Raw genomic sequence first — 21,048 nt, 5'->3', positions numbered from 1 at the left:
GATCCTCTCTCAACTCATGGCTCACGATACTGGAGATGATTTCCCTACTATCTTGGTGCCTTGGTTACACAACAAACGTTATCTCATGTGATAACGTTGAATGGGGCTACCAAACCCCTCCCTTGACACATACCCAATCGGGTCTTGTCTTCCCGCATAACCTTCATGGGGATCCCCTACAAGAGTGATGCCTTCACCACACATAGTAGCCTTCATGATTCCCTTTATGAATTAAGGCAGGAGGAGTATTAACAACCATCTAGTGCCATTGGAATCATTCTCTGAAGCTTTGGCAACGATTTTAAGAGCTTGTTTGCAATATAAGACTTACTTTCTTACAAGCAATTTGCACATACTAGCCCTCATCCCACTAGCAATGGATCAATGTAATCCATAGAATCTATTCAATCTCCACACTTGTCTTTGGATCTCCTTTGCTTTGAATCTAGTTTACTAAGGTGCTACCACTGCTTCAACATCCACCTCAAAGACACCTCTCATCTGTGTCTCTTTAAAATGCATGGTTGTTGCCTTCCATGAAGCTCATGAGTCAGCGCTTCACGATTGCCTTGGTTGGCTTCTTAGACTTGCCTCCTCCCCTAATGAAACCTTAGGGCCAAGATATAACCATCCCTACCCTATGCGGGGCTCCACAAAGAAGTGCCTCAAGCTCATATAGGGTCTAACCCTCCCCACAAGAATCTTCACTCCTTAGTGATGTCCTTCTGAACCACTCTAGCCTAGACTTGCCATACCTTGGTTGAAGAAGCTCCTCACACCTGAAGATATCTCCCATTTTGTGGCTTGTTCATGACACATGAAATGTGGTGTTCATCTCCCCTTCATCTCAACTCATAGGTCCTTACTAGGCTCAGTTGTATACCTCCCAAATTATGTCATCACAAGCATCATGATTCAATTTTCACCTCACAACTCACCTCAACCCCATTGGGTCCTCTTGGCTCAAGCTTGTGGCAAGAGGCCCAATTGCCTCTACTCCATAGAGAACATTGCTCACCAAGGAAGCAAATGAGGGGTGCTCCTAAGGCCATGGTGGCACCCAGAAGCGGGGATACATCAATTACTGAAGCCACACAACTCCCACTTGTGTTAGTCATTGCATCAATCCTTGCATGACCTTTAAGACTAAAGCAAATTAATCAAACTCATGTCAATTTGTCTATGACACGCAATAATATAAGCATAACCTTTCACTCTCCTAAAGTTTCCCAAAGGTAATAGCAAATATTACCAAAAAAGCAATGCCATGTCTTTGGATTATTTTATGCTGTCATAAATATGGAATGTGTTGCTTCACATCTATGGAGCCAACCACCAAATGGTATGTGCATGCACACACACACACACACACACTCTCTCTCTCTCTCTCTCTCTCACTCTCTCTCTCTCTCTCTCTCTCTCTCTCTCTCTCTCTCTCTCTCTGTAAATTTGCAATATGTTCACAACATTGATAACTTTGACAGCCTTTGCCAATGACAACACCAACCCCTAAATGTGTTAAAATGATATAGTAATGATATATACACAAGAAAACGAGAGTACTTTAGCAAAATGATAAAAGACTGACCTCCTTGTTTCTTGTTTCAACTTTAAAGGGGTAGCATTAATGTAAAGAAAACTAAGCTTAACTAAACCTATCAACTTTTCTCGAAAGCCATTCAATAACTCTCTTGAGCAATCACCCTTTAAAGACATTAATGTTAGGTTCAAACAAAAATGTGATCTTTTTAACATTTCAGAAGAGACCCTGCAAATAAACCTTCTGCATCATTGCATCACTGTTGGTCTATTGTACTTTACTGAAGCTCTGGATTAGTGCACAGAAGCATAGCAACCATACAACCCAACCACCACACACCATCAACACACCCCCCCCAAAAAAAAAAAGAAAAACAAAAACAAAAAAAAACCAAAAAAAGTAACATCAATGAGTATTGAGTGAAATATTATTAAATATGTAGATGTTCTTGTCAACACTCCTTGTCACATTCCCATTTGATGTATAAATTGGCCACTTCTCTGGACTTCTGGCTGAACTTTGTTTCAATTGCATCTTTCCTACACTGATCACCAAGCTTTCAAGATACTAGGAAAAGGAATATGTTAATGTACTCACAAGGTAACCATACTAACCTGTTGCCTTACATAACATAGCATCTCCTGAATCTATGAATAATACTATTGAGAGAGCAAATGGTTGAAATTATTATCTTGACATGCAAGAGAGACTTGTCCACACAGCATGAACCTGTACCATTATTTGAGCCTGTAAGATATTTTTTGACAGAATGATACTAACCATCCAAGATAGGGATCACCGTTTGGAACAATCATATGCTGTTTAGTTGCTTTGTGTACTCAGTATATATAGTAGCATGGCTTTCAGAAGATCTAAACATCACCTTGAATGCTTGTTTACAACTTCCACCATTGTTTCAGTCAGCCACAGATTTTCAATAAAATAATACCCGTACATACTAAATTAGAAGAAAGGTGTTTTAATATGGACAGCTACTTGAAACCATCATATGCTATTTTTAAGACATATAACCACTTTGATTGCACTTAAAATACAATCACTTTGTGTGATCAGTACTGTCATAACATGGCTTTCAGAAGAACTAACCCTCTCACTATAGACATCATCTTTCGACAACCACGTTGAAAATGTTATCTGTGTTGCAAGAAAAAACTTGACATCAAAGAATCAAAGAACCAAGGCTACTTGCACCTCTGTCTCTTCCTCATAAGGCAGTTCCAAAACCTGTATAATGTTACAACAGGAGTAAACCAATCACAAAGAAACTACTCCAGGCTATCACAGGAATGTCCTGCAATGCAAAGAATCATGTAGAGATCTCAAGAAAGCAACACCAGCCTCTGCTTGGAGACCTAAGCTGCCTTGGCTCTTGATCTTACAGATTTGGGAGGTTTCACAATGCTACCAAATACGATAAGAGCCACAGATATCAATGTGCCAGCATAATACACGCTGCTGTAAGCTTGCAAAGTCTGGTGGAGGCTCAACACCTGAAAATGCAAAAATCAAAATCTCAGCGCAAAACCACAGCCAACACAGCCAAAGTAAAATTGACAAAATCCAACCTCGGTAAGTATATTCCAGCATGATCAGTCAAAGCAAAGAAAGCAAAGAAGGGAAATGCAATAATTTAGCCAGGAAAGACTGGTTCACACATGTAGTCTCTGCAGTCCAAGCATTTTATCCCTATTTCATTCACACTTAATGGTTTCTTCTCGCTCTTCTAACAAAATTAGGTGAGCTTTACTGAAATGAACACTAGCCAGCTTTCTAGGTAAATATTTTGCTAAAATATGGGGTAATACTACACATAAGCCCATAACAGCTTTCTATGTGACAAGCTGATGAATGGCATAGTGATCAAAGCCGTTAGGTAAAGCATCTCACCACAAAGATCCCCCATAGTGGCTTTTTCAAAGCTGCGATGAATATAATACTCATTCTAATATAAACAGGCAACTTCATAAAAGATGTATCTGCCAAATGCCGAGATTCTAGCTTAAATAATTCATGGAAGATTTAGAATGTCTGAATATAGGTAGGAACAGTTCTAGAAGTCAGGAGTAATGTATCTAGTTGACTACTAGTAAATAACTTGAGGTCTGACTGTGCATTGTTCCCAGTACAAGCAGGACATGTGCATTGTTCCCAGTACAAGCAGGACATCAAGTTCAAATGTCATGTTTTAACTGACTAAGAACTTGTGAAGAAGAAGAGCGTACAATGAAACCAATGCAGGCATAGTTCAGCACAAAAGATGTGTAGAAAAGGCTTGCAAATCGAAGGATCTTGTTGAGCAACCATGACTTCTCAGGAACTGCTTGCTGCCACCGGTATATGACTGAGAAAATAACAACATAAGCTTTTCTATAAGCTTTAGGAATGAGAAAAATATAAGCTGAAAATGCACTATTGCACAGTTTTAAAAATGAAGCACCTCTGGATCCTGCAATCATTAAAGCACTATTCACAAAGAAAAGAATGTATCCTGCATATAAACCCTGAAAGATGCAACAGGCAAGGATTAGTGACTAAAAATAAACGTTATCGAAATATACACCTCAGCCCCAAAATCGGTATAATGAGCTTACATGCCAGACAGCACTAACTATTTGAGTAATCAAGAGCTCAAATAGCCCAGGCTTTCTTCCTTTCCTGGAGACTCTTTCATAAACATCTGTAGTGAATGTCAAGGTACAGAGATCAGATGGCACATGTTTGGAAAGTCAGTCACGACTAAAAGGAGAGAAATATTATGCACAACTTATGTGACAGGATACATAGCCGCAGCCAAGTGCTCACATGAATATTCCATACAAGTGGTAGTACTGCACTGCTTTCAGCTAGTTCGACACCCACAATGTCAACATTTATTGCACGATCCCACTTGGGCTTTGATGGCTGAGACTCAGACCAACCACTGAAACCAAGGCCTGACACTATCATTGATACCTCAGATATGGACCACACAAAATAGTACTTCCATCGTGCAGTAAAGCCTGCAAGCCATTGATAACCCCAGCGCTGCCAAAATCCCCAACGAAAGTACTCAGGCTCAAAAATCCTTGATAATGGTACACGTGGAACCAAGTATGTGTGGATTGCCATGCACAGAACGGCCTGCAAGAAAGCCCGGGAAGCTGCACTATAAGGAGAAGCAGGGGATTTTCCAGCTGAAGGACTCCATACCTGCAATGCAAGCCAGCAAAAATTTCAATAATCAACGTCCACAGAGAAAATCCTCAATGTCATACTAATTCCTGTAGATGCATTTACATACAATCATCTACCAGCTATTCACTGTCTGTGTCATGATACTCAGGTTACTATTCCTAGACCCTGGACTTCGGAAACTGACCTTGTCCCGTGTCCTTCCCCAAATCTTAAATGCATTCAGTATACCATGATCTCAAAGCAAAAATAGTGTTCCCCCATGAATTGCCTTCCTCTCAGAGGAAGAAAGAAACTAAGCTCTGATTCCAATGTGAATCATCAGGAGTTGCATTATAGAGCTTTAATGCTTTTAATCACCCATAATCAAACACACAGAGATCTTAAAGAAAATGCTTTATAACTGTATACACATAAGAACAAGGCATTAAGATGGGACAACCCACCACTCCTGTAGGGAATTAAGGTGTCGGTAGCACTCCACCAAAAAACTATAAATACAAAGAAGAGAAATCAAGACGTTCTAATGAAGGAGATCCTGGTCAGCTTTGCTTCTAAGTAAATCGATCACAATAATGCAACTCCCCCCGGAGGAGAGAATCTGGGCACACCTTGCTTGGTATCAAGGAAGGTTGGACAGGCTGCAACTAATAAACATGATGGCTGATCTGGCTTTGGGATGGATCATGTGAGTCTCATAACACCTTTAAGTGAATATTTCGGCCACTGGCTGCTCCTTTCTGGCTATCATTCTGCCTTTAGCTTCTCAGGAGTCTTTCAGCTTTACTTAAAGGATTTTCAGCTTTTCACAACACTTTTGGTGTGCACAGATTTTTTTTTAAAGGCACCACGAAGATGATGTCAGATGTTCAAATCGAAGTCGTATAAGTGATTCTAGAATTAAGTGCTTCTACAGCCATGATGTTTTGTTCCATGAGGACAAAATGCATATGCAATCTAAGAAAGTTGTTGAGATACGCAGGGTTATCTTTTAGGAGGAGCCCCCTGCTCCCACACAGCCAGCTAGACAGCCTGCACAAGCAGCCATTCCTCATGGCCAAGATGTTAAATAGGATGTTGGACAGGCAGCACAACCTGCATTGAGGCGTTCTGCTAGAGACAGATGACCTTATGACCGTTATAAGCCCTCCAAAACTTATGTCTTGGTTACAGATGTAAGAGAGCCTCTCACCTATGATGAGGCTATGTGCAGGGGTGACATTCACTCTTGGGAGAGGGCTATGTAATCTAAGATTGACTCGTTGCACAAGAATCATACATGGGATTTGGTTTCCTTGCCTACTAGCAAGCAGGCAATGTGTAGGCTGAGGGCTCCTTGACTTTGAAGTTTCTGTCTCATCTCTTCTTTGTCTAAAGTTTTTAGCTTTGATACTCAGAAGTGGAAGTTTTTCCTATAAGCCTCGTGAATCTTTAATCACTAATGCGTTTGGCAACTTATAGATTATAGGGTCTTTCAATCCTTGTGCATCTATTTATTATTTAAAATGGTTCAGCCAAGGGCAGCACACCAGACTTTTTCCACACTTCCATTCCCATAAGAGTAGTGCAACTGATGACTGGGAGTTGCTACGGGCAGGTGAAGACATGGCTGGAGAGCTACATGTATGGCAATCTGATTGTGTATGCAGATGGAGCAGATCAGACCAGGCTGGCCATGTTGACAGCAGCTTGCAAGCAGCCGTGCAACAGTCCACAGGATGAATGTTCGCATTTGATCATGTGGCAAATAAATGCTGGTCAAAACAGTAAGCTGTCATATTTACAGCTTGCAACCCTTTTTCAATGAAGTTGGCCAATTTTAAAAAGACAAGTAATATCAGTCATGGGTGGGCTGCATCAAGAGGATCTTAAATGATCGTGGGATCATGATCACGAATGGAAGTAGTAAGTTATCATATCAAAACAGTAGTTGTATTTAAATCTTACAACACTTTTCAATGTAGTCAGCCAAATTTTTAAAAATACGAATAATATCAGTCGTGGTGGGTTGCGTCATGAGGACCTGAATGATTGTGGGATATGGTGGATCATAATGATCATGATTGTTGAGATCAAAAGCAAGAAGTCTAATCTTTAGGAAGATAGAGAATTGAGATCAATGGCTGATTGTGATCTTCTCTTGGCCTCAAGTGAAAATTAGTGCAAGCTGGAATGTTCATGGCTGAGAAAGATGGGTGAAGGCTGCTTGAAAGCAATCAAAAGAACTGTCCTCGATTGAGCAAGGATGTGCTTTGCAAGCACAATGTGCAATGATGAGTAGCAATCAAGATAACTGTGAAACATTTCACCCGAGCGTTGCATTTCAGCATGAGACATTTCACCCTTGGGTAGGATGGGTCCCCCTCTCGGAAAAAGAGATCCGGAGTATGTCCCTTACTTTCCGTCTATTCCAACTACTCCGATGCAAGGTGTACATGTCCCTTCTTTTACATCTACTCCCTTGCAACATTTTGGAAAAGATCATGTTGAAGCTAGAGTGCCATATGATGATCATGGTAAAAGTCCTCTTGAAGATCCATTTTTGTATATTAAAACATGAAGGGATGACTATAAGAAAAAGATTGGTAACTCTTCTTTCTTTCCTTCTTTGAATTTTGCTTCTCAAAGTCAAAATGAGTATGGTGTTTCATCTTCTATGCATTCAGCATCATCATCATCATCATTTCAATTTCCATCTTTAAATCAAAATCAATTTAATGCATCTTTGTCAGCATTTACACCACAATTTCCAACCCCATCTATCCCACCCACTTCTTTTGCTACATCACCTTTACCATTTACACCATTTACATTTCCATTTCAGACACCACATGTCATTGCACACACCACACCAAGGGATTCTTCAAACATAGGCATAGCCATTAGGACCTCTACAGCTTCAGTTCCGAGCGGTGGTCATGCACATTCGGGAGACGCTCAACCTCCACACCTTTGGGCTACTCATAGCATGGGATCCCTACCCCTACTTACCCAAGTGTTGACCAATTGATACCACAATTTGCTTCCATGGCAATTCCTAGTGGGCCATCCGGTTATGCTACTGTGCCTCAGCCAACAATTGTGCAAAGTTTGAAGTCCCTGTGCCTACTGCATAGGTACCAATGGGTCCCTCTCCAACTTTTTCTACGTACCCACCCTATTAGGGCCCCTCCCTATCCTTACTATCCTCCTTACACTCAAGCACTCATAGTTCTTCGTCCTCATCAATCAAGCATGCATTTACTCACAAGGCTCATTTTAACAAGCCTAACTATACCACTTGATCAAATCTAACGAGACATGACCTTGACTCTCAGAACTTGTGGAACCTTGCCCAGGGGCTAGAACCCCAACCAAACCCACACCTTGTTCCACTAGATGTTGTCCATTCTTAGAAGACCAAAAATGCCTCCACTACCACCATCGACCTAATGCAAGGTCTATTACCTAAATTTCACTCATAGCTACAACACTTTGACCAAGTATCAAAGCGGTGGGAGCACTTGACTAACCACTATGTGGTTCAGGATAAGACCCATCGTATAAGCCTCAACCATGAGGTTCAAAATTTCAAAATCCCTAATTGGGATGACCTTAAGGTCAAAGTTGGTAGAGTGTCGGTGACTTCTCACCGAATTCTCTACTACAAGGATTCCTAAGTCCCTTGATGAACATGACATATTATCCTCAAACAAGCTACCGAGAAAGTACTTTCGTTTTGTCTAGCAGGTGATCTCACGATCCACCATGCTTACATTCTATGAATTTGAGTATCAACTACGATGTTATACTCCATTGTTCAATCAATTTTATGGTGCTTCCTCCATAGAGGGGACTCTTGTTGTTTCTTATTAGAAGAGACAGCAAGGACAAGGCAAGTAAACTCAAAATCAAAACCAAAAGACAAAACCAAACAAGTGAGACACAAGGGAACTCCCAATCATCCTTAAAATCCAGGTGGTGGAATGTACTAAAGAAAAACTAAGATTGCCAATATTATCAATGAGTATCGATCGAAGGCAAGAGGCACACAACCAAAACTGAAAACTCAAACCCCAACCCCTCAGTCAAGTAAACCGCAACAAAAGGAAGGTAGGATGGTGGCAACCTCAATCAAGGACAGTAGCAAGGCGAGACCCACACTATCACCAATCAACCATCACATCCAATATCGTTAACTCCTGTGGGCCTGTCTAGCCAATCTATTGGACATGAGGCTCACCTCATCTACGTTGAGACATTAAAGGCTTCAAGCTTAGTCCATATTCATGAGTTGCCTCCTGACAAGGTAACCACAAAGGCCCACTCTACCAGACGAAGCACAGCATCTCCCATTTGGATTGTGAATAATGGAGCCATACATGACATTTTTATCTCCTGATTCCTTGGAGCCCAGATGAGATGGACTCCTTGTTCAAGATCCATGATCTAGGTCGTGTCAAGTCTGATACTAATGAGGATTGAGATCTCGCTTTGCTGGACAATGTATACTACGTCTCCTAGCTTGGAGTGAACTTGTGCGTTCAAAAGCTTTGCTGATTAAGTCAATTCCAAGCCATCAAAACACACTTGTGACCAAGTAGTGTGTATGTATTCTTGATTGAATTAGTCCTGTATATGGTTTAGCGAGTGTGAAACGAGGGGGTGCATGCTTAATCTCTCTCTTATAATAGAGTCATATATTATTTTCCTAAAGTGAAATGAGGTTTTAAAACCTACAAACGTTCTACAAGTTTAAATGAAATGGCCACCTTACCCAAAAAAAATGATGTAGGTATATTAGATACCACAAATTGTGTCATAAAACATCATGGTAAGTCAATTAAACTTTTACTATGTGTGGTACATGCTACTTATTGGATATGTATGTGTGCCATATGTATCTACATTTGTAGGGCAAGTATTGCAAGTACAAAAGAAAAGTTTTGTGAAGTGATGGCTTTGGTAGATAAAATATAGTTGCAATAGTATACACTTTCATTTTCTACATTATATGTATCAAAACATATACTAAAAGTATTAATTTTATCATAGAGGAAGATCATGAATTATTGGTGCATCTTGAGTACTTGAGTAGCCATTTGCTTGCCTCTTCGAAACAAATCAAATCTAGCTAGCAGCGACCACAATCGAGGTCATAGACTCTAAAACTTATTTAGTGATTGCTCGCAACGAGGCACAATCTACTAGCCTCTACATGATGACCTAGTTCCTTTCCCAACCAACAACCAAGGACTCCATAGGGAAGCCTACGAACAATGAGCATCTTTGCACTATCGCCTTAGACACCTTGGGTATGACTTTCTCTAAAAGCTATTATGTGCACCCTTTGTCCAATGCTCTAACTGCTTTGAGGTGGGACGCCTTGGGGTAAAAGATAAAGAAAAAGGGCTTGACTGGCCTTCATTCTCATGGCATAATTGTTGGGCCTAAGAGGGGGTGTTGAGCTAAAAATGCATTAGCTTTATTTAAACAGCCCCAAAACGTACTTAATTAATGAATCAAACTTGTTCTTTAAACAAAAATGTGTTCCTAGAGAGTGTCTATGTCCCATAAGCACAACCCCACTTGGAAGGACCCAAACTTTCTATAAATAGGTATGCTGCCCTCCATTCAGTCCGTCTCGTTTTTGCAGATTGCAGCCATCAATCAACTCACACGAGGCAGCCCCTCCAACCTTGCAGTGCCTTGGCGCCTTCTTCCAGCTATCACCCACTGTCTGGCATCTCCTTCCAGGCTGCGTTTGGCCTCCAATTGCCATTGCCAGCCTCTCCACCATCATCTGGTGCTTGCATTTGATCTTCATCAGCCAGGCGTCAATCTCCACATCCTCCAATTGCCTGCATTTGGGCCTCCATCAGCCTAGCGACAATGAAGCTACTACTTCTCCACTTGGAGGCATCTTCTTGCTTGCGTTTGCACTCATCAGGAGCCGCCTGACATCACCACACCCTTCTGTAGCTGTCGCTTCTGTCTCCAGCAGCCTCTATTGTCAACGTTTTGCAAATTCCTCTCTTTTCACAGTTCGACTAGTAGTCACACACTTTGGATCCATCTCCAGTGGACGTCACTCTCCAACACGCTGCTCTGCCCTTGAGTATTTGTACACTATTACATTCATTTGCACTATTCGTTCACTTCAAAGTTGTGTTCTTCTCTCCCTTCTTCAGTTTGTGTTTGAGTTTCCGTGTTTGAGTTTTGAGTTTTGTATTTAGGGTTTGAGTTTTGCTTTCTGTGTCTGTGTCTGTCTCTTTGTGTTTCTGTCATGGTCGTACACTCTGTGTTTCCTCAATGCAAACCCTAGCAGTTTCTTCAAACTCCCTTCTAGGTGACTAGTGCAAGTGATGCGATCATCCCTCACAACTCTCTAGTGCGAGAGGGAGTGTGAGAGGGTGGTAAGATGGATCAAAGAGCCTCATCTATACAGGTATACAAGTGCACCGATTCCCAAGAAGGGTTTTTCTGACACATCGACAGAAGTCTAGAAGATTCAAATCCTCGAGTTGGGATTGATATCCAGGTTTAGGACGAGCTAGTTCTTTAACAAAGAGCGGGTTTGACTCCTAGTCTAAGGTCACATGAGGGGACACTTTGGCGGTCTAGCCAAAGTTGGGAAATCCATGGTCACATATATTCAGAGGTATTTTTGACAAGCTAGTCTTGTATGCTACTGCAAGACATTGTTGACAAATATTGAGAGTTGATATGATTCTTCTCATGCCTTTATAGTCAATGACTCACATTGGTTCTGTACTGTCGCATATCTTGGTATATTGATTCCATTTCCCAAGCATCTCTTTGCTTCTAAGTTCTTTGTGCAGTGTTCTTTTCTTTTACAATGTTTCTCTTCCCTTTGTCTCTTGTGTTCAACAGTCTATTATAATTGTTTTCGACACTTCCATCACTTCATCCACTTTTGACAACACCTCTATATTTCTTCACCCTTTATATTGTCACTGACACCCACAGGTGGTCGGGATACCTCCCATATCAATTCATGGTATTCTCAAAGCTCACATTTGCAATCAACAAATGAGTGTACCCAAACAACTAACCAATATATCAAGACCCTTCAACACAAGTCCATGGCTAAAGCTTGCGACATCATGAACATAAAGGCTCTGGCAAGTTGTAACTAATTGCCTAACAGCAATCCATGCCATATTGCCATTGCTCTATCGTGTGGTCATCCCAAAACCAAATCCTATACAAACATACATTTGCCAACAGCACAAATAGAAGCAATATTCTCTAAGTGTGCATTACAAAAAGTACAGCAATGGCTCCATGCATAAAAGATACCTCACATGACAAGAGTGTCTCATCAAAGTGACTCATGATAAAATCATGCATGAATTTGCATACCACGCTATAATGCTTGTGCTTCAAGAATTGATAAGAAAACCATGCATGTATCCACACGCCACACTATAATGCTTTCACAAACACTATGCTCCATAGATACCACAATCACCCATAATGGTTGCTTCACAAGACTTATACCCATAGCCATAGGTACATCACAAGACTTACATCCATAGCCATCCCTAAAGATCCACCTTGCTTCACAAGACTTATATACTCATGGCCATTCCAAGAGACCCATATCGATGACACATCTTAAGCATAAAAGAATTCCATTCAAAGTAAACAAATATGCATTTACTATCCTACACCCTCAATATCAAACAAAATCTATTAACATGTAAAATAAATGACTTGAAGCAACATATGCACTATTACTGCTATAAACATGTCCTTATGTGTACCCACATTTTTCCAAAGAATATGATACCCAATGCTCGAATAAGCATCCATGCCTAACTACACAAAAACATAGTGACTATTTGAAACTAGCCTTCCTAGCTTTTAAGTTTATTGCCTTTGTTAGCTTATTCACAAGAATTGTCCTGCTACTAATCAACAATAGGCTCAAATAAGTCTAGATTCCTAATAGACAATGACCCTATACAAAAAAGTTAAAAGAGTACAAAACATTGTGCTTGTGTGTGCAAAAGTCAAAGTTCGATTTAAGAATGGAAAGAAAACATGCCTTCAAAGGTGAAAAACAATAAATTGGACTGAGATGTATAGACTTACTTCCTTCTCGTTTGTCCAATCAAGATAGTCCTGTATCTCATAAACAGGACCAGCTAGATGAGATCCACAACAAAGGCAAAAGCCTACATATTCATTAATAGAGGGAAGCTGCAAAATTCTATACTTCTTTTGACTTGGCCTCAATACTTCTTCCTTTAAGATCCCATCTTGGTAATTCATTGCTGCTGAGATAACCTTCAAAGTCAAAACCATGAGGGCTCCTGTAGAAACATTGAACTTAGGTTAAGAGGCAGAACAAGTTGTTCAAATGTAGTTTCATAAGAACATTGCAATTTCAATTCCCGTTTAGTGTGTCACTTGAACATGTTCACATAAAGCCCGCTACTATATCTATGAAATTTAATAACGATAAAACGACCAGTATGGATGAATTTCGAGGGAAGATTTGAATTTGGCCTTTCTTTTATGTGGAACAGCTCTGCAACAACCTAATGCTGCCACTATGTTCACGTGCATATGACCTAATCTGCAGGATATGTCTAAATAAATTGGGACCTTTTGATAATAAAAGTAATATCATGCTTCAACTGAACCAAACAAACTAATTTGAGAAGGAAATCATAAGATAGAAACATCCAAGGCTAAAAGCGCACATTTTGATCCCCAAAAAGGAAACCAAGATAGATATAGATGTCATATTTTCTACTTTTTTTAATTCAATGCTCAAGTGACTTCTTTTCTATTCATCAAGAACCAAGGCAACAATACTCGGTGCCTCTTGTTATCTTCTGAAGCACTCACATGGAATCTGCAATCATGTCCACAGATCAAATAAGTCACCAGCACCTTCTGAAAGCATAGCCACATGGATGTTGGTGAGGGCCTTCAGCATACACAATGCCATTTCAGCTCACAACCTCTGCTAATAACTAAGTTTAAAACTATTTATATGCTCCTATGGGATTCTCTTCTACTCAACCACTTATAATGGTATCCTTTTCTGTAGAAGTAAAGTAAGTCTTATGGATCATCCAGTTAATAACGGTATCATTTCTGTAGAACTAAAGTTAGTCTTATAGATCATCCAAAAGAAAACTGGAAAAAGTGTTACCAGTGCAATCCATGCCTCCTTCCTTCCATGCATCCCCGCTCATGTAGTAGACATGACTACATAGATGTAAAATGAAGGGTAAGAATAGACAACAAAACCTGCATCCTCACAATTCCAAAAATTGCAATTCCAAAAAACATAACAAAATATTACTCTAATTCAAGCTTGAGCTTCATCAAGCACAACAAAATGATGAGCCAGTTTTGAATTGAAGTGAATCCCTTGTAAAAACAAGCACCACCGCTTCAATCGCAGTCCCGTCATTCCTAATGCTGCAGGCTAGTGCTAAATAAGATCTACTACTGGGGAAGCCCATCTGAATTGATCTAAACTCTAAAGCATGCCATGTTTCTCCCAGTCTTAGAGGTGGCTAACAAAATTTAGCAGCTGATCTCGTCTCCACCCAACCAGACAATACATTCTGGATCAAGATCTGCCACAAACTAGTTAAAGCCACACAGTGACCGGGAATTGAAGGAGACTTTACCAGCAGATCAAGAAGGTAAAGGCACCAATGAATGCGATGAATCCGCAATGACGCCGGAAGAGCACCATGCTGCCGTAACCGATAAGCATCGGGACAAGGAAGTGAACGTTAGCGCTCCAGCCAAAGCCATAATGGGAGAGGAGGCAGCCGGTGAGGGCAGAGTAGAAGTGCTTGAGGCCAGGCGAGGGGATGAAACGGCGGAGCCAGCTGACAGGGATGGTGGCCAGGAAGGCGAGGAGGAAGCGGAGGACAGGGATCGAGAGGCCAAGGGCGGAGGCGAGCGGGAGCAAGGCCATGGCCATGGCAATGGCAGTGGTCTATCAATTGTGTGACTGTGTGTCTACTGGTGGCGGCGGTATTCTGCAGCGTCTCTCTCTCTCTCTCTCTCTCTCTCTCTCTCTCTCTGGTTCTGACAACGCTTATCTGACTGCCTCTGCCTGTGCCTTTACTATCTGCAGACGTCTTCTCGTCCTCGGTTCATTCATTCCTGTCTTCCTGCGAGACGGAGACAGGCCTACCTTTCCGTCCTCGTTATAAACCCCCAGACGAGGACCTCCCATCAGCATATGCTGCGCATTTGTAATTGGAGGAAAATTAAGAAAAATGCAGTTCCGACAATTTTATATATTCGGATTTCGGAGCGAGAGAGAAATCCACTTGCTCGTACCGCTCGCGAGTCGTTTAGGTGTATCTCTGGCATAAAGGAAACGGCCTCGTGCTCCCTTACTATTTATACCGGCCATTTATTATCCACGGTCCAAAGGATTCTTTACTAGGTATGATGCATCATGCACACAAGCTGAATTTGAAGGCTTTGAGGGAATTTCTTTGCCTTTGAATACCTACCTCTACCTTGAACCAGACTCCCCCCACTCCATTGGACTCTCTTCCTAAATTGCATTTTAACTTTTTTTTTAATGCCCTGTATTGCCTCATGGCATAATTTTACCAGCACGTCGAGCCCATCCTTCACCCTTAATGCCCCCCAAAGTCGCCTGGTCCGGTACTGAACCATGCACCTACATGCATATACACATCTCAAACTCAACTATTTAGGTTGTTGCTCCAAGGTAGCTGAATCTCAATCTTGCCTAGAACATTAATGTCCCCCAAAGTTGCCTAGCCGGGTATTGAACCATGCACCTGCACACATATACACATCTCAAACTCAACTATTTAGGTTGTTGCTCCAAGGTAGCTGAATCTCAATCTTGCCTAAAACATTAATGCCCCCCAAAGTCGCTTAGTCGGGTACTGAACCATGCACCTACACGCATATACACATCTCAAACTCAACTATTCAGGTTGTTTCTCCACGGTAGCTGAATCTTAATCTTGCCTAGAACATTGTTTTCCTCAAATTTCCTCCATATGCCCCTCGTATGCTGACAAGCCACATAGGTGGCTGAGGAGATGCTTGGAAGATTTGAGTTGTGATTATAGTAGTCATCATCAAAAAGATATGGTCGATCAAAAATAGAAAGAGGATGGTGTAAATATCCTTTCTACCACATAAACGTATTTGGCCCCATTATTAAAAAACTAAATTTTGATGTTTTCTAATATTATGACATTCTGCAATTAAGTGTCAAGAGTCCAACGCTAGTGTGAGTCTTAAGGGTTGAGCCTTGAGCTCTAGTGTGAACAGACCCATGCTATTTAAACTTTAAACTTTAAAGGGCCCTTAAATTTTGTCAAAACTTGGTTTTTGGCATAGTGCTTGCATCAAAGGAAGGACAAGCAGCTTGCAACAATAGGGCTGCGACTCGTCCATGCTCCCTTTCCCTCTTACATACACGTGTGCAACCTCTCTCTCTCTCTCTCTCTCTCTCTCTCTCTCTCTCTCTCTCTCTCTCTCTCTCTCTCTCTCTCTCTCTCTCTCTCTCTCTCTCTCTCTCTCTCTCTCTCTCTCTCTCTCTCTCTTACAAAAGGTAGTGAAGGGTATTCATCGTCACACGTGCACGCGCACGCACGCACGCACGTGCACACATGCACGCACGCACACACAAACTTAAAAACAATGTTGTTCAACTAAGGCAAGGGTAGCCTCCTATCCAAATGGACTGTAGCTAGAGATCTCACTACAATTCTCCACTAACAGAATCATGTACCCCATGACTATCATCACGGCTCACCTTCACATATTGCATCTCCCCCCTCCATGTCAAAGAGAAAACTCCCAAACCCTAAGTCCTACACATGCCCTCTAACATTCATGATGAAAACCCAATGTTTAGGGGTCTTAAATATTTTTAAAAGAATGTAATATTCTTTAAGAGAAGGTTTTCTTACATTTAAAAAGTTATGGCGTGATTCTAAAAGGCCATAATAATCTTCTATCATGTGTCCCAAAAATTATTCTAGCAAACACTCATGTAATTATCTTTTTGAATCTACAGTTGATGTAAGACTTGTATACTATTGGGTTTTTCCCCTTTGAATATTTGAGCACTAACTATTAGTATCACATTACACATTGCAATGGTTTATTCATGAATCACAAGCTTTTCTACTAATGTTAGTTCTTTATCCATCACATTAAATGGTTATGTTACAAAGTATAGTGTGAGGTCTTTATCCATCATATTGATTATTTGTAATATAAAGTGGATATTACGAGTAAGTTGGGATCATAATGGGTGCACAATTCAACATCCAAGTGAACCTTGGGTGGCCACATGGTTGGTGAATTCATGTTGAACTTGTGTGATGATCTAAATAAGGTTGTAAGGGCTTCAAGATGTTGTTGATTTCACATTTTGAGGACCTCCTATTAGCTTGAATTAGTGTGATTAGATTAACATGCTAGGAAGATTAGTTTTGCCTGATTGCCACAAACTTGAAATTCAAATTGCCACATCTTGTGAGATTTTATCCACCTAGTATCTTCTTGGCCTTCATAGCTAATCGAATAAAGACTATTGCAAATTGGAAGGTTCACTATAATGTGTCGCATCTATAAGGTATCAACTAGATAGGGACAATTATGCCATTTGCTCTTCCTTCATTGGGCATTATGCACATTGTATGCTTCTTTCTATGCATGCTCCTTGTGAGATTTGCTTATCTTTTTTGCATGGTTGGCTTTTGTCTTGCTCACCGTATGCCTTTCAATAGACTCAATAGGGGCTCCTTCAAGAGAACTTAGTGTTCCATGCAATATGCTCATAATATCATTGTTATCATTCCAAACTTTTTGGTTCATTTTGCTAACTAATATTCCTTTGGTTGACTTTGCAAGTCAAAAATTGTAAAATGCATTATAAAGAGTTGTAACAAAAGTGAAAAATATGTTCGACCCGATGCCTCATTACATGAAACACAAGGGCAAGTTGCCAATTGATTTGAACACTAATATTGTTACTTTGATAGCAATGGAAAGGAACTCCCCCTAATGAGTTCCTTTCAACACTAATATCGATTACTCTACCAACAACTAATTTCAATACTAATATTGTCATTTTAGTTGCAATTGAAAGGAACTCCCCTTAAGGAGTTTGTGCCACCTCTCTACGATACACCACGTGTGACACTCACAAATAATGCAATACAATAATATGTATATCCATCTTCTTGTGTAATAGATGTTATGCATTCTCAAAACATAAAAATGTATGGATGTTAATGGCAATTGTTTAGAGAACAATAACTAATGGGTGAGACAAAATGGGGCACAAGCAATCTAGTGTTCTCTTTCCCATTCCCAAGCTTCAATGAAACATGATGTATATTTGTTGAGATTTTACATTCTTTTATACATATAAATGTTTTGTACCTACCACATAAGATTTGTGTGCATAAATATTTTGCACCTACTACATAAGTTTTGTACTCTGAATTGTCCATTTATGTATATGTTTTTTCCACGTGCATGCATGTTCCTTTGTATAAGAGTTTTTGTACATTAATCCCATTGGTCGAGTCATTCCATGTCGATGAAGGCAGCCCACCGGCTCAAGGCACGACGGCCCACAAGTGGCTCAAGCGGCCTACAAGACTCCTAGGCTACTCCTAGGCAAGTGATCCATAGATTACCCACAAGTGGTACACAGAGAGAGAGAGAGAGAGAGAGAGAGAGAGAGAGAGAGAGAGAGAGAGAGAGAGAGAGAGAGAGAGAGAGAGAGAGTCACACGTGCTACTGCTACTACTATTGTTCATGCTCCCTCTTACCATTGTTGTTGTTGTTTCCTTGCCATTGTGACAGAGTGACAAAGAGAGAGAGAGAGAGAGAGAGAGAGAGAGAGAGAGAGAGAGAGAGAGAGAGAGAGAGAGAGAGAAGGAAAGAGTCGACTGAGAGGGCAATCACCAACCTGGATAATAGCTATCAAAAATTGCCCTAAAGACCAATCCTCGTAAGCAAAACCCGTCTGCTTACAAATGTGCAACCAAAACACCACACAAGATTGTATTTATGCATCCAAGCTTCCATCTTGGAATCTAATTCACTTGTGTGATAGCCATTGTCTCTACCCAATGTTATCATGAGTCTTCTCTTTCTCTTTCATCCGCCATAGCCATGCTCTAGATCCATGCATTCTAACACTAATGGGGACAAGAGGTATGCCAAATTATGACCAACGCCAAGCAGAGACACGCAATCAAAACTGCTAAGTACAATTCTACCTATATGGCTCCTACCTCATTGAGAGTCTTTTCCATCATGCACAAACAACCTTTAGAGGAACACGTCATGGCCCATCCCTATTTGGATCAACTCCTGACTAAGGAAGAACTACACATTGCGAGAGCAGGATGAACTCTGTGGAGACTTCCTAACCAATGTCCAGTCCTACATTATGCAAATAGGCATTAGGCCTCAAAACATGGACAGTCATGCCTACTTGGAGTATAACCCAAACTTCTACGATTGGCTCACGATGAAGTAAAGCACAGCATGCATGTGCTTCATACCCTTAACCCTTCATCCTCCAATCCTCAAAAGGATTTCATCATTCCCAGGAGGGAAGAGGTAAAGTGGAAAATAACACATGACTTGAATCTTAAACCAAACTTTAAAATAGCAAAAGGGGTTGATAAAAGTCAGTTCATACTTAAGGAAAATTTTCATGAAATTCTGGATTGAACTATGTGGGCTGATTGAAGCAAAATTTTTCATTTTGTACTTGAGTACTTCATCTTCCAATAGCATATATTCATAACCCCTCATCTTTTTGCAAAAAGTTAGTTCAAGTAAACTAATAGTGAGCCATTGCAACATGACAGGAACTCGAGATGGCTGGGCACTACAAAGGCAACAAGCTTCCATTCATGGAAGAAGAGCAAGCCAAATACTGCCTAACAACATAAACAAGAGCCTTTAATCAACTTAAGTTCAGAAGCATCCAGAACTTAGAAAGTGTGATGATGAAAGAGCAAGTGGTAAAACAAATTGTCGACCAGGGTAATCTTGGCGAATACATGGAGAAGGTTAGTCAAGCCATTGACTACAGCAAGTGCATGGAGTTCCTGTGAACTTTCGATGAGAACAGGAACCATGGCACTATCGCAGTAAGACAAGGAAGAGAGACTCACATAATAGAAGTGGAGTTGAGTCCTGAAATAGTGGAAAGAGCTCTACGACTGGTCAATAAGCCCGAGAGGCAGCCCAAGAGAGATGTTTTCAATATACTAGGGATGAATAAGGCTTGAGTGTACACGAATGATGGAATTAACCTAGCTGACATCCCTAACCCCGACATCAGATTGCAAGTAAAGACAGTCCATGCTCTATTCTCCAGTCAGAGGTATAATGCCTTGATGAGTAGGATTGGAGTGCTACTTGAAAATAGATGAGAGATTCGATGGGAATGCACAACAAAAGGTGGTTGAGACATGGATATGGCGGCTTAAGCTTTCTTCATTCTTCTCTTCTATCTTCTCAACAGTCTACTTTTCCAAGTCTCTCACAAAAGAGGTAAGATAGATAGAGAGAGAGAGAAGAAGAAGAAGAAGAAGAGAGAGAGGAGGAGAAAGAGAGGTGAGAGAAGAGGAGGAGGAAGAAGAAGAGAGAGAGAAGAAGAAGAAGAAGAAGAAGAAGAAGATAGATAGAGAGAGAGAGAGAGAGAATAAGAAGAGTGAGGTAAGAAGAGAGAGAGGCGAGTAGGGAAAGAGAGAGAGAGAGAGAAGAAGAAGAAGAAGAGGCAACCAGGGAGAGAGAGAGAGAGAGAAAGATGGAGAGAGAGAAAGGGAGGGAGAAGAAGAACTTGTTAACCTCGAGTGATATATAAACCATTCTCTCTCTTTCTCTATCTAACTAACTAACTAACACAACCAACATAACCAACCTACTCACTCTCTCCCCCTACTTAACTAACTACTAACATAACTAAACTACTCTCTCTCTCTCTCTCTCTCTCTCTCTCTCTCTCTCTCTCTCTCTCTCTCTCTCTCTCTCTCTCTCTCTCTCTCTCTCTCTCTCTCTCTCTCTCTCTCTCTCTCTCTCTCTCTCTCTCTCTCTCTCTCTCTACTTAACCAACCAACTAATGTAACCAACATAAGATAGCTAACTTATCAAACAAAACCAACTAACCTGTTAATAAAACCCACACTTACATAAACAAAACTCTCTCTCTCTCTAAACCAACAACAAAGAAACTAACAAATAGAACAAAATAAATTATAATCTGGAAGAGAGAGAGAGAGAGAGAGAGAGAGAGA

The 21,048-nt window shown here is 40.8% G+C and overlaps 1 protein-coding gene across 1 annotated transcript; it reads right to left on the bottom strand.

Moving 5' to 3' along the window:
* Window positions 1-2,536: 2,536 nt before the first annotated feature.
* On the bottom strand, window positions 2,537-14,979 carry LOC148022953 (lysophospholipid acyltransferase 1-like). The gene is made up of 8 exons (XM_087695879.1): window positions 14,392-14,979; window positions 13,905-13,960; window positions 12,833-13,053; window positions 4,342-4,750; window positions 4,153-4,238; window positions 3,999-4,062; window positions 3,784-3,902; window positions 2,537-3,051 (listed from the first exon to the last, which is right to left on the bottom strand). Exons 1-8 carry the CDS (start codon window positions 14,691-14,693, stop codon window positions 2,914-2,916), a joined length of 1,395 nt encoding a protein of 464 aa, XP_087552005.1. The 5' UTR covers window positions 14,694-14,979; the 3' UTR covers window positions 2,537-2,913.
* Window positions 14,980-21,048: the final 6,069 nt, after the last annotated feature.

Source organism: Lygodium microphyllum, chromosome 16 (assembly GCF_053477565.2).
Source record: "Lygodium microphyllum isolate KBCC chromosome 16, Lygodium_microphyllum_v1.1.10, whole genome shotgun sequence".
NCBI lineage: Eukaryota > Viridiplantae > Streptophyta > Polypodiopsida > Schizaeales > Lygodiaceae > Lygodium > Lygodium microphyllum.
This window is presented reverse-complemented; position numbering and strand designations above follow the sequence as displayed.

Excerpts from the sequence above, each read along its gene's own strand:
- LOC148022953 (XM_087695879.1), bottom strand. The coding sequence starts at position 14,693 with ATGGCCATGGCCTTGCTCCCGCTCGCCTCCGCCCTTGGCCTCTCGATC. Across the intron at positions 4,239-4,341 it reads GAGCACTTGGCTGCGGCTAT|ATGTTTATGAAAGAGTCTCC; the intron begins GTATCCTGTCAC and ends CATTCACTACAG. Across the intron at positions 3,052-3,783 it reads ATGCCTGCATTGGTTTCATT|GTGTTGAGCCTCCACCAGAC; the intron begins GTACGCTCTTCT and ends TTGCATTTTCAG.